The sequence below is a fragment of the Galeopterus variegatus genome, unplaced genomic scaffold (genome assembly GCF_000696425.1).
Source record: "Galeopterus variegatus unplaced genomic scaffold, G_variegatus-3.0.2 Scaffold1613, whole genome shotgun sequence".
In the NCBI taxonomy this organism is placed as follows: Eukaryota; Metazoa; Chordata; class Mammalia; order Dermoptera; family Cynocephalidae; genus Galeopterus; species Galeopterus variegatus.
In genome coordinates, this window is record NW_007727724.1 from 318,031 (window position 1) to 332,017 (window position 13,987).

The window sequence follows — 13,987 nt, forward strand, 5'->3', positions numbered from 1 at the left end:
GCTAACGGTCCAACACCAACAGGGCATTGCTCGCCCCTCGTGCTCTAAATACTACCCATTATTTGTTTTTGTTTTTGTTTTTTGGTGGCTGGCCAATAGAGGGATCTGAACCCTTGACCTTACCGCCTATTATTATTAAACTTCTCGGCTTTTCATTCTCAGATTTCTTCAAAATCTGGCTCCAACCTATTGTCCTTGCTTTGCCTCTTGCAACTTGTTTGTCCTAAAAGGATTGCCTTACGTCCCAAAGTCTCTATAGGACAAGATCAAGTCACCACTTCTGATACTCTCCCAACCCCACAGCCCAAATAGGACAGGTTCCTCAGACCTGGTATCTAGCAGATCCACCTCCCGGCTCTGTGCTGAAGGCCTGGAGGGGGACATTGCTGCTACTCTTTGAATTCCCAGTGTTTGACTCATGGGTAGAAACTCAAATATTTGAAGGAATCAGTAGTAGAACCTGAATGCTTTGGGAGATCACAGTTCAGAAGAAAGTATAATAATTAGGAAAGTCAGAAAAATTCTTCACAGAGGGAGTCACAGTCAAGCTTTGCAGGGTGAGTGGGCTATTTAACAGGGAGAAGGGGGACACAATACATTGTCCAGTGTGGTGAAGAGTGTGGGTGAGGCATGGGATTGAAGAGCTCGGAGCTGTCTGAGGGACAGCAGGTCATCCAGTTGTGTCAAAGCTTGATATGCATGTAGTGGCACACGCGGTGGCACAGTCGGCCTGTGTCTTGTGTGCCAGTCCCTTGGAAGTAAATGGGCTGTCCTGGTTGTCTTCTCTCTACTGGTCAATTGTAGCTCTTCGGGGCAGCATTTCAGTGTAGCAGTAAGAGAGGTGGCTTTGTGTTGAGACTGCCAGGTGCCATTTCCAGTGCCATCATTTTATTGTTGTGCCTCAGTTTCCTCATTTCTGAAGTCTATAAAATAAGTTGTCAATATAGTTATTCATCTTTTACAGTGGGTCAGGCATTGTGCTAAGAACTTTACATTTAATCCTCACAGATTTATGAGGAAAGTACTGTTATTATCCCCATTTTATGTCTGAAGAAACTGAGGCAAAGGGCAGTTACATAACTTTCAAGGCCAGCGCCAACCCGTTCGAAGTGAAAGTCAACAGGCAGAAGTTCCAGGTCCTGGGCAGAAAGACGCGCCACGACGTGGGGCTGCCTGGTGTGTCCCGCGCTCGGGCCCTCAGGAAGGTAAGCGGGGACGCCCCTGGAGCGCCGCCCGCCGCGCGACCGGACGGCATGGACGCCGCGCGGTGGGCCACGCTGGGTGGCGGCGAGGCCCTGGGCTGGCCGCGTGCTTCCCTGTGCCTCAGTTTCCCGAAGTAAGGTGGAGACCGTGCTTCTGCTCTTGCGTGGGCTGGAACGGCCTCCTCGAGACCCCGCACACGTGTGCTTGCTTGGAGACCCCCTCCGACGGCCTCACACAGAGGCAGTGACTCGGGAGCTGCCCTGGCGTCCTGCGCGCGTTCTGGCCCTTCCTCAGAGAGACGCTGAGCTCTGCCGGCTTAGGGACCGCGGGGAGGGGTTATTTAGGGTGCTGCTGCGTAGGTGACTGACATGCCCCCTTCTGTGCACAGTCTCGTGCTTCCATTCTTCCTGTGCTCTTGGTCCCGTCCCGGAGTGTCCTGTACCCTCCTTTCAAATTCAGTTAACAAAGGGCACTCTGTACGCGACTTCTAAGACATGTTCATTGGTTTGGGTTTTTTTAAACAATATTTATTAGTCTGAGGGAGGTACATTAGCAGGTTGGTTGAAAACTTTAGGCAGATAAAGGATAAGTAAATTTCGTAAGGTCACACAACTGGTGAGGACTGGGACTTGCATTTGGGTTTCAGTGTCTGCAAATCCTTTTTGCTACACTCAGCACTTATGTTTAAGCTCTTTCCTAGCTACTGGGGAGATAAAAGTAAGACAGACTTGGCCCCTGCCTTCAAGAGCTCATAATCTGTATTTTCTCACAATGTGCAATCCTTGAATGGAATCAAAATCATCCTTACTGCAAGAAGCTGACAGTATGGAGAGCAGACAAGACACACTTACGAGTGACTTCAGAGTCCCTCATTACACATCCGAGGGCAGGGGTGGAAGGGAGGGCATGGCGAAGTGGGATGGTGTGGTCTCTAGAGTAGACACATTTGTCTTCATCACTTGAGCCTCAGTCTTCTCATTTCTAAAGTGGGAATAACAATACTTCCTTCCTCTCGTGGTGGTTATGAGAATTAAATAGTGCATTTAGCACATAAGTATTCTCTAAATACTACCCATTATTTGTTTTTGTTTTTGTTTTTTGGTGGCTGGCCAATAGAGGGATCTGAACCCTTGACCTTACCGCCTATTATTATTAAACTTCTCGGCTTTTCATTCTCAGATTTCTTCAAAATCTGGCTCCAACCTATTGTCCTTGCTTTGCCTCTTGCAACTTGTTTGTCCTAAAAGGATTGCCTTACGTCCCAAAGTCTCTATAGGACAAGATCAAGTCACCACTTCTGATACTCTCCCAACCCCACAGCCCAAATAGGACAGGTTCCTCAGACCTGGTATCTAGCAGATCCACCTCCCGGCTCTGTGCTGAAGGCCTGGAGGGGGACATTGCTGCTACTCTTTGAATTCCCAGTGTTTGACTCATGGGTAGAAACTCAAATATTTGAAGGAATCAGTAGTAGAACCTGAATGCTTTGGGAGATCACAGTTCAGAAGAAAGTATAATAATTAGGAAAGTCAGAAAAATTCTTCACAGAGGGAGTCACAGTCAAGCTTTGCAGGGTGAGTGGGCTATTTAACAGGGAGAAGGGGGACACAATACATTGTCCAGTGTGGTGAAGAGTGTGGGTGAGGCATGGGATTGAAGAGCTCGGAGCTGTCTGAGGGACAGCAGGTCATCCAGTTGTGTCAAAGCTTGATATGCATGTAGTGGCACACGCGGTGGCACAGTCGGCCTGTGTCTTGTGTGCCAGTCCCTTGGAAGTAAATGGGCTGTCCTGGTTGTCTTCTCTCTACTGGTCAATTGTAGCTCTTCGGGGCAGCATTTCAGTGTAGCAGTAAGAGAGGTGGCTTTGTGTTGAGACTGCCAGGTGCCATTTCCAGTGCCATCATTTTATTGTTGTGCCTCAGTTTCCTCATTTCTGAAGTCTATAAAATAAGTTGTCAATATAGTTATTCATCTTTTACAGTGGGTCAGGCATTGTGCTAAGAACTTTACATTTAATCCTCACAGATTTATGAGGAAAGTACTGTTATTATCCCCATTTTATGTCTGAAGAAACTGAGGCAAAGGGCAGTTACATAACTTTCTTCAGGTCAGAATTGATGGGGCTGAGATCCGAACTCAGACTAAGTGCTTGACACCTACACGCTTAGAGACAATTTCCTGGTGCCCAGCACCGTGCTAAGTGATTTCTTTTATTAACTCATGTATTCCTCTTAACGACGGCCTGAGGTAGGTGCTACGTTTCCTCCCTTTTATAGAGGTGGCCACTGGGGACAGAGAGCGTAATCACCTTCCAAAGTCCTGGCTATGAGGGGGTGGAGCTGGTGGGATTCCATGTCCACACTCTCGCCTACACCTCCTAGGCCTTTGTGAGGAGGCGGTGGAGGTACAGGAGCTACTTCCGTCTGGAGCTCTGTTCACTGTTAGTGAGGTGTCCTGGTGAGAATGTCCCCCTCCCCATCATAGGTAACTTCTCCATGCCCCTCAGGTCCTGGTCTTAAGCCTCTTGGAGATGCACATGATCGTCTTCTGCCAGCTGTGCTGCCCCTGTGTTGTAGACTTTAGGGACCTTTTGATGGTGGATGTGTAACTTGTTTGTGGAGCTGTAGTATAAACAGTATCTGTCCTAAAGTTGGGCCTCCTTTATGTTTTGCTGTGTGCCCTGCCTCCTCCCTCTTGAGTTAAATATAACTTGAAAATGTGTATACAGTTTCTTGTCAAATATTTTACCTGCTTCTTCCCCACTGAAGATCACCCGCTGGTGATTGTACGAGGTGCACACAGTGTGCATCCTGCATCTAACACAGAGGCTGCGCTTGCCTAGCCTAACTAATGTTTAAAACAGAGTTGGATCATCATTCAAGGGGTCTTTCGTTGCATGATGATTCCACTTTGATACTGATTCCTTTCATCACTGGTTGCTGTATAAACTCCAGTTAAATGGCAGCCCATTAGCAAACATAAGAACTTTTTTCCACTGAAGAAATCCTTAATGTAGCTAACGCCGGCTGCAAAGGCCACAGTCATTCCTCACCCCCTCTATCTTTTGCCTGCTTTAGGGAATTCAACCTCAAGGACTGCCAACTTTGAATAATTTTGAGCTGGTTCATTGTTACTGCTGAGGAAGTACCAAGCAGCAGTTATTTGATACTTGCTATTAGTTGTTGAAATCTGTATTTAAAATATTGCTCCTCTTGATGTTCTAAAATGTAAAGTCTATGACCCCCACCTTATAAACTTGTTTATGATCTTGTATCACACATGAAGGCACAAGTATATATTTCCTAGGAATATCTTTCATGAGAAATAAACCCCTTCCTCCATGATGAAAGGGATCTAAACGTATTCTCCTTTTCCAGGTGAATGTGACTTAAAGCACACACTTTACTAAATCGTAGGGGAGCTGCTACAGCTGGAAAAGCAGCTCCGTGTTTTTAGCTTGGCTCCTGTGCTCTTTTACCCTTCCTTTCTTTCAGCACCAACAAATAAACTCTAAAGAGAAAGTAAAGTAATTACCCCATATCATTGCAAGTAAGTTGGTTTTCTCTTCTCAGAATTCTGTTCCTAGTAGGGAAGGCCTATTTTGGTTGAAAGCAGATTGTGTACGTACTTTGACATCAAAAGTGTGCATAGCTTAGCTCTGAACTTTAAAATATGTACCGTTCTGGTGTCCCCTGTAGTGGAAATCACAGGAAGTTTTTTTTTAATTTAATTGAAACATAATTGATTATACATATTTGTGGGATTAAATCAGGATAATTAGTATATTCATCATTGCACAATGTAATCATACTTTGTGAGCCTTACCAATTTCTCGCTAACTCCCCTCCGCCCTTCTCACTTCCAGTGACTTCAGTTGTGTTTTCGCAGGAAGTTTTTGTGAGATGTTTTATGATCCGTTTTTTCAGCGTACCCAGACTTTACTAAAGGAGTACAAAGAAAGGAATAAGTCCAATGTATTTACTGATAAACGTTTTGGGGAGTACAGTAGCAACATAAGCCCAGAGGAAAAGATGATGAAGAGGTTTGCCCTGGAGCAGCAGGTATGGAGAAGAAACTGCAAGAGGTATTTTCTGTACGTTTTACACAGAAGTCAAGCCCAAGGAGAAGGCTGTTTCTCCTTGTTGTTTGTTTATACCTTCGTGGGCACTCACCCTCTAGGTACAGGGCATAAGTTTTAAATCCTGTAACTTGTCTGGCTAGCCAAACGGGAAGCAGCCTTCTGCAAATATTCTGTTTGTTTGGGTTTTTTTAATAAAAATTTACAGCACATCAGCAGAGTCCAGTATTAAACACATTCTTTCTTGTGGGCTCTGATTAGGAATCTGATTGCAAATATTAGTTGGATGGGTAAATTTCTTAGGACTAACCAGCAGCAGTGTGTACTGCAGTCCTTAACGAACCGCTGCCTTCAGCTCTGTCGAGTGGAGAGTGAGTGGACTGAGGAGCGTTGCTGGTGGGTCAGGTGCATGATTTACCGGTAGCTGAGCCTGGCCCATTGATTTGTTTAAGAATTCCCCCTGTGAGTTCTGTTTGTATCTGAATCATTGCTCAAATGACCCAGAATAATCTTAAGGCTGCTTAGGCTATATTATCATATTTCACATGTAATGGAAAAATAATTGTTTTTTTGCTGTGACCTGAATGTGGCAATTTTTAAAAACTGATTTTTTTTCCTCTCTTCTGTCAGCGACATCATGAGAAAAAAAGCATTTACAACCTAAATGAAGATGAAGAATTAACTCATTATGGCCAGTCTTTGGCAGACATCGAAAAGCATAATGACATAGTGGATAGTGACAGTGATGCTGAAGAACGAGGGACCTTGTCTGGTGAGGCTGGGAGGTGCCACTGCACAAACCTGAGGGGGCAGAGGGGGGACAGTCTGTTCCCTGTTGTTCCTTCTCCTGCTCTTCTTGGAGACCTAGAATATGTTGTCGCATGAAAGTTTCACTGATCATTAACCTCTCAATAAATTCAACATGATGGGTTTTTTTTTTTAATTTTCTTAATTTCAGAACTTTAAGGTGGTATGTAGAGAGACAGACACTTTTATGTGCTGAAAAACATTTTAATATTCATTATCTTATTTGAAGTTCACAATAACTCGTTTTACCCAGGAGCTCAGAGAAATAAGGTGCTTTACCTGTCCCGAGAGTCAGAGCTGTCGGATAAAACCAGCCTCACTGACTCCTGAGATGGCTCTTTTGCACTGAACTGCTGCACTGCTGTGTTATCTACTATTGTATAAATTCTGGCCTAATATTTGTGCCAATGGTATTTATGTAGTTCTTTTAGTCTGTATTTACTGGGGAACCAGTTATGGCAGTTGTATGAAGGAAATAATACTGAGCCTCACATCTGTAGTTCAGGACTCAGTTCAGGTCTGATAATCTTGGGCCCTGTTCATAAAGTTGTAGTCATGTCATACTTAGTTTGTATCCAGCATTTTCAGAACAAAGCCGCTGAAAACTTAAATTGACTCTCAAAGTTTTTGTCTTTTTAATGTGTTGAAAGCTGTGGTGGCCTGTTAATATTGGGTAACTCAGGGCGAAGGCCTAGGGATTGAGGCAGCACAGTGTGTAGAGGCCTGCCTTCTTTGTAGCAGTGCCAGGAGCAGGACCATGACTCCACTGGAGCTTCATGGTCATAGAGGAATGGCCACTAACTTTAGCTTCTGTGCCTGTCTTTTTGTGCTTTTCATTGTTCAAAACTTTTTGTGCACCCCTAACTATCAAACACACTCACTTGTGGGATTGTAATTTGCTGTGACTCAGGGTAACCTCCTTGGGTGGTGTCTGTTGAACAGTGTTGTCCTCATCAGAATGAGACGCTGTGGTGCTCGGATGACTGGAGGGGAAGTAGGATTCTATTTCTTCCAAGTAACTTGTCCTGGGAATTTAACTGTTCATTTGAGATTTCCTGTCATTCTTCGATTTTGAGTATAAGCTCGCCAAAATCCAGATAATTTATAAGTCTCTAACATTTACTGTAATTTTTTACGAGCCATGAGGAAACTAATTCTATTTTGGTCAGTTCTGTATCACAATATGTCCTCTTAGATTATAAGAATTTCATCTTTAAAATCAACCCTGTGAGGTAGTTGTTACCCTGCATTACAACTGCAGAAGCTGACGCTAAGGACAGGGATAGTCATTTGCTCAAAAGCTGCGCCTCACATCCCAGTTGGCCTGACTCTTGAACTGAAGCTGCTGTGTGTTGTTTCACTGTGTGAGTACAGACGTTTAGCACACTGTCAAGTACACTGTGTTTAGATTTCAAAGTACATGGGAATCTAAAAAGCTTTCTGACTAAATCCTAATATAAACCACTAAGGGAGGATTTTATTTTTTCTTTCTTTCAAGAATTCTTTTCTGAATCTTTTATGTAATGTTACCTTATTAGTTGGTGTTTTGTAGACTTTTATTTTTAGAAAACATTAAAACCAACCTTGAATTACTAGAATACTGAATGAGTAGTGTTTTCCAATATGCTGAATTTGCCAGGAAGCAGAGAAATTCATTCATTCATTCTTTCTTTCTTTCATTCTTCTATTAGTGGTTTATGTGCCAGGCACTGCTCTCTGTTCTGGGGAAATGGCAGTGAACAAAACACAAAAACCATACCCTCCTGCAGGTCTTGTTTTACTGGGGAGACCCAGACTGTCAGCAGAATGATGCAGACTAATCAAAGGCGAATGTGCCGTGGAATAAAAGTAAAGCCAGGGAAGGGCTGGGGCGTGCCACTGGGTAGTCGTGATTAGTCTCACCGAGAAGGTGGTGTTTGTGCAAAGACTCAAGGCTGTGTGGGCAGAGCTTCCGCTGGAGGGAACTGTGAGTTCAAGGGTCCTAAGGTGGGAGGAGCCAGGGGCTGGGGTGGAGGATTTGCAGGGAGGGAATGGTAACAGGCAGGTGGACCAGGGCCTCCTGAGCCACAGGAAGGATTTTTGGCTGTTGCTCAAGAAGGGGAGCCATTGGAGGCATCTGAGCCATGGGACTACACAGTCTGATAGGAAAAGGCCAACAGAGGCCGGCCCGTGGCTCACTCGGTAGAGAGCGGTGCTGATAACACCAAGGCCACAGGTTCGGATCCTGTATAGGGTTGGCTGGTTTGCTCACTGGCTGAGCGTGGTGCTGACAACACCAAGCCAAGGGTTGAGATCCCCTTACCGGTCATCTTTTAAAAAAAAAAAAAAAAGTAAAAGGCCAACAGGATTTCCTAATGAACTGGATATAGGTATGGGAGAAAGAGAGGAATCCAGGATGCCTCCGAGGGTTTTGGCTTGAGCGACTGGATTGATAGAACTGCCATTCTTTGAGACTGTGGGTTAAGCAGATTTTGAAGGGAGTTTGAATCGCCTGTTGGACATCCAAGGGGAGGTTGGAGTCTGGAGTTCAGGGAGAACACAGGCCAGAGACGGGAATGGGAAGTTGTCAGCACGGAGACTGAATGAGGGCCACCAGGTGAGGAAGAGTGGATGGAAAAGAGATGGCCAGAACTGCTGCAACCCTGGGAGCTGAAGAAGAGGACACGGAGAGTCAGGAGCTGCCAGCGGGGTGGGCGCTGGCCACAGTCAAGCAGAGGAAGCATATCCAGCAGGGAGCGGTGAATGTTTCAAACTGCAGACATTAAGAGGAGGACGGAGAACTGACCTGTAGATCAGGCAAGATTCCATTTCATAGGGGAGGCAAGGAAAAGCCAGATAGGAGTGACAAGAATGGAGAGGAGGGGGATTGAAGGCAGCGGGGTAGAGACAACTCGGGGGCTTAATGCAGGGGAACTGAGAAGTGGAAGGGGGAGGTGAGGTGGGATCGAGAGTTTGGTTTCTTTTGACATGGATCCAGTAGAATGAGAAAAATTGGTGCTGGAAAAGGGGGTGGACTTGCCTAGATCATTTCCTTGAGTAGTTGAGAAGGGTGGGAGCGAGCATTCGAAGGGAGGGTTGGCCCTGGACAGTTCTGGGTAACTGGGGGAGGTGCAGCCCGAGGACCCAAAGCTGCTCTGTGGTTGACTGGACAGCAGAGCTTCAGCAGTTTTCACTTCAAGGACTTCTGTTTCTTCAGTGGAGCAGAAAGCAAGGTCCTCAGTTGAGCTGGCCCAAGATTTGTGCGGGTGTGAAGAGACAGGAGTAACAGTCTGGGGAGTGAGAGCATGGACCAGGCACATGTGACTAAAAGGTGGTGTCACGAGCCCACCCAAACTGTGCAGTTCTGAGAATAATGTGAGTTTTCTTTGCACCACACGTTCACCTGCACAGGTATCAGCAGGAAACAGGTAGAGTTTGATTTGGCCAGATGGCAGCTTCAACAAGGAAGCAGGATTGGAGCGGGGAGGGGCTGGACCATGATTATAATGGTGGGCCAGGAACTGAGGCCTTGGGAGGAGGACAGGGAGCCCATGCGAGCCATATTAGGGCTGCAGTGGTTTGAATGCTGCAGGCTTGAGCTGGAGAAATAATCTAAACATTTTGTTTCTCTTACTGGTATGTGATTTTGGGTAAATCACTTCACGTCTGAGCCTGTTTTCTCATCCGAGAAACTGGGTTTTTTTTCAAGGTTTCTTTTTATTCCAAATTCGATAATTCCCACAGTGTTTTGTTTCTCTTCTGCTCTGGCGACTAGGGTAAATTGAAGATCGGTGACTCTTGTTGATGATTCCTGCTCTTGCTGTTAGCTCAGGGCTTTTAAATCACTAAGCCTCTACCCGAGCAGGTGTGAGGAATCAGATGGGTCCTGTCGTGCTGCTGATCCTAGACTCCTCTCCCTCCCAAGCTGGTTCCAGCTTATTTTCTTGGGTTTGCCAGTCTTTCACCAGAATGAACCTAATTAAAAAGCACGTGTTTGGTGTTCCCAGTCACGTGGATTATGGCCAGTTAGTAAATTAATTGGTCTGGGTTTTCTTGGCATGGCTCATCTTGGGGTTTGTTTTTTTGTTTTTTTGTTTTTTAGCATATTCATTATTATAAATCATACTTATTCTTTATGCCCTTTATCTTATTTCTCCCCTTCCCCCGCCCCCTCTAATAACCATAGATTTGTTCAATCCTTTTGATAGATTATCTGATTCTCTGTTGATTTGTTGCTTAGATGATCTGTCCAGTGCTGAGAAGTGTGTTCAGTTCCCCCACTATTATCGTAAAGCAGATGCTTCTTCTGTTACTCTGGAGTGTGCTTTGTGGAGAGAGAGGACCTCTCTTTTGCAGGGGGCATTCTTTGCTGGTGACTCTCCTTGTGTCGGTGCAGTCGAGTGTCTGGTGTGCCATCTGCACGGTGGCTGTTGACTGCTCCTATAGAGACTAGCGGCTGCTGTGGCAATTGTGGTGGCTATGGTGGGCTACACTTGTAGAAATGGTGTTTTTGGTATACTCTTTACCTAGTTGCAGCTGAGTTGGCTTCCACCAGCTCCTGCCTCAGGACCCCAGTGGGGCCCCAGGTGGTGGCAGTGTTCCTGGTTGCAGCTGGGTTCGATTTCCCCTGGCTCCTGCCTCAGGACTCTGGTGGGGCCTTGGGGCAGTGGCAGCAGTGTGCCTGGTTGCAGCTGGGCCCATCTTAGGTATTTCTTAAGTGCCAATATGTGTGTGGTCTCATGGCAGCTATTGTGTGTGAGGATTTTTTCTTTAATGTAGAATCTCTGGACTGCTCTTGGAAACGTGTTGGCAGAGTACTGTAAAAAAATAAAAAATAAAAATGCTTACTGAGCCAGGGCCTGGACTTCACTGTGGTGTTTTCTGCTTTTTGTCTCCAGCTGAGCTGACTGCTGCCCACTTTGGAGGTGGCAGTGGACTCTTTCATAAGAAGACCTCTCAACGGGAAGGGGGGGAGGGAGAAAAACCAAAATCACGGAAAGAACTGATCGAAGAGCTCATTGCAAAGTCAAAACAAGAAAAGGTGGGTTAGTTAATATTCTTGATGTGGGGCAGCTCTGTTGTAGGACATGCTGGTCTCTTTTCTTCTGTTGACGTATTGGTGTTGAGTGGGTGGTCGTTATGTGCATCCTTGGCACTGACATTGGGCTGCTCGGCTGTAGCCCAGCAGTAATGGTGTACTGTGTATGTCTGTTGTTTTCTCCCCAGAGGGAGAGACAGGCTCAACGAGAAGATGCCATTGAGCTCACGGAGAAGCTAGACCAGGACTGGAAAGAAATCCAGACTCTTCTGTCACGCAAAACTCCCAAGTCGGAGAACAGAGATAAAAGGGAGAAACCCAAGGTGGGAATCAAGTGATTGGAGCAGACGCTGGACTTACATCTGTTGATGTGACTTTTCTGTGAGAGAAAGGCCAAGGCTGGACACCTCTTCTGGCCCGCTTCCTGTTAGGACAAGTTTTCTGTTTTATATTGAATTATCTGATATGTGTTTTATCCCAGTGGGAGTAGACTCAGTTACGTCAGTCTCTGCTACAGGTGAATTAAAGAAAGGGTGAGAAGTACTTCAGGGTGGGGACTCGATGACAGGTGTTGGAACTTCCCTGTTACATGTCTGTATATTGGTATATAATGTATACATTTAATATACATTTATTTATGTTTCCCTCTAAATAGTGATTGTTTCCTACTGCATTCTTTTTAGTCAAATTTGTTGGAAAATGTTGCATTTTTCTTGAGTAGCTGGATTGTGGGAAAAATCTAAGATTTCACCAGATTACATTGTCATGTGACCATCTGTACATCATTGTGAGTGACCCTTACTATGGCTGTTACTTTACCTAATTCCCCATGTGTAGGGTTTAATGCCCACATAAGCAATGTTTAGTTTTGTTAAAGCATATATATTTTGATAAGAGTTTTCTAGAAGAAAAAAAAAGTCCAGTGTGACCAAGTCATCCACTCATTTCTCAGTTCGTAAGACTAATAGAATAGATTTCCCTCTAGAAGAAAAGTCTTAGATGTGGTTTAGCCTCTTCCGCATCGCTGTCCAGCCATTACTGAAATGTGCCAGGAAGCTAGCAACACAGATCTTTCATTTGGGGAAGTATATATATGTATTGAAAACAAAAAGTTTCTTTCCCCCTTAGCCCGATGCATATGACATGATTGTTCGTGAGCTTGGCTTTGAGATGAAGGCACAGCCCTCTAACAGGATGAAAACAGAAGAGGAATTAGCCAAAGAGGAACAGGAGCGGCTCAAGAAACTGGAGGTAGGGTGGTCGCGGTCCCTTCTGTGGAGTTGTGTCACCGCCTTCTGCTTATAGCCCTTTGTGTTTCATTTTGAAAGATTGGTTGGAGATGTAGTTTCATCAATGGATCTTTTTTAGTCTATTTAAAGTTTGCATTTATTCTACTGTAAATTTTTTTGTGATTATAAAAGCAAAAACATGAAATAAAATACAAATAATACCCAAGTACACCAAACAAAAAATGGACATTTCTGTAATTCCTCTACCCCAAAACAGCTGCTAAATCTATAGTAAATGTGTTGCCTTCTAAATTTTTTCTTCACATTTTAAAAAACTTTACTGCATTTAAACAAACAAAATAGACACATACTGTTCTAAAGCTGGCCTTTTTAATATAACCCACATCATGGGCCTCTTTCAGATAATGAAAACAGTGGAGCTGCTGGGTGCTGTGGGTGATAAGTTACAGTCAGGGCTGGCTGAATTAGGCCACAAAAACCTCAGATTCTAACGGATTTCCTTCCACTGTGGCTGGAGACTATTTCTGCCACAAAGTCGTCACAGTTTACCTTTGTCATGTGAGGAGGCCTTGCATGCAGTGCTGACCGGTTGTTTGCAATGCTCGATGCATGATTGCAAGCAGAGAGCAGGCTTGGTGCACAGTGCAGAGCCGGGAGGACCACGGGCCTGGCCCAGCTGCCGGGACGTCATGCCTCTGTTCCACGTGTGTGAGGAGCACACCGTGTGACTTCTCTTCCCTTCCTGTTCAGGCTGAAAGACTTCGGAGGATGTGTGGAAAGGATGCGGATGAGAATATTGAGAAACCAAAACACATGTCAGCAGATGATTTAAATGATGGCTTCGTACTTGATAAAGACGATAGGTGTTTGCTTTCTTACAAAGTAAGATGTTTGGCTTCATTTTCTTTCTTTTTTTAATTTAAAAACACATTTTCTGGTATTCATTTAAAGGGTTAATCACAGGTGGGAATTTTTAATCCTTTAAAATAGTTTCTGTAGGGCCGACCCCATGGCGCACTCGGGAGAGTGCGGCGCTGGGACGGGTTCGGATCCTATATAGGGATGGCCGGTGTGGGCAACAGCACACCAAGGGTTGCGATCCCCTTACCGCTCACGAAAAAAAAAAAGATAAAATAGTTTCTGTAAAGTTCTTCACCTGGGTGTCTGTGGTGTGCCAGATACCAAAGCTTTATAGAGAAGTTCCCTCCCTGTCCCTGGAAAAGGAGGACAGATGATAAAACTACACAGTCCGGTGGTTAACATCAGCTGCCTTTGTTTACAGCTATATCGTTCCCTGCCTGACTTCAGCATAATACTGAGTGAGCTAACTCAAGGTTACAGTTTTGTTTTTTTTTTTGTCTTTTGTCTTTTTCCGTGTCCGGCAACGGATCGCAACCCTCGGTGTCGCTCCCGCGCCTCGCTCAGCCAGTGAGCGGGAACCGGTCTGCATGTGGGATCCGAACCCTTGGGCAGGAGCGCCGCCGCGCTTCCCAAGCGGCGCACTTATCCAGTGCGCCACCGGTCCGGCCCAAGGTTACAGTTTTGAATATTTTTGAAGTAATTGAGTTTCTGGGACTGGTGCAGTTTTTTTTTTTTTTTTTTTTTTTTTTTTTTTTTTTTTTTTTTTTTTTT

The 13,987-nt window shown here is 45.0% G+C and overlaps 1 protein-coding gene across 1 annotated transcript in view; it reads left to right on the forward strand.

The window, feature by feature from the left end:
- The first annotated feature begins 1,043 nt into the window (after window positions 1-1,043).
- Window positions 1,044-13,987, forward strand: part of NOP14 (NOP14 nucleolar protein) — a 28,168-nt gene continuing 15,224 nt past the window's right edge. Inside the window, exons 1-7 of the mRNA XM_008577976.1 lie at window positions 1,044-1,205; window positions 5,130-5,264; window positions 5,912-6,053; window positions 10,966-11,108; window positions 11,294-11,428; window positions 12,234-12,356; window positions 13,106-13,237. Coding sequence (XP_008576198.1) covers window positions 1,044-1,205; window positions 5,130-5,264; window positions 5,912-6,053; window positions 10,966-11,108; window positions 11,294-11,428; window positions 12,234-12,356; window positions 13,106-13,237 — 972 coding nt within the window. The remainder of the gene's footprint in view (window positions 1,206-5,129; window positions 5,265-5,911; window positions 6,054-10,965; window positions 11,109-11,293; window positions 11,429-12,233; window positions 12,357-13,105; window positions 13,238-13,987) is intronic.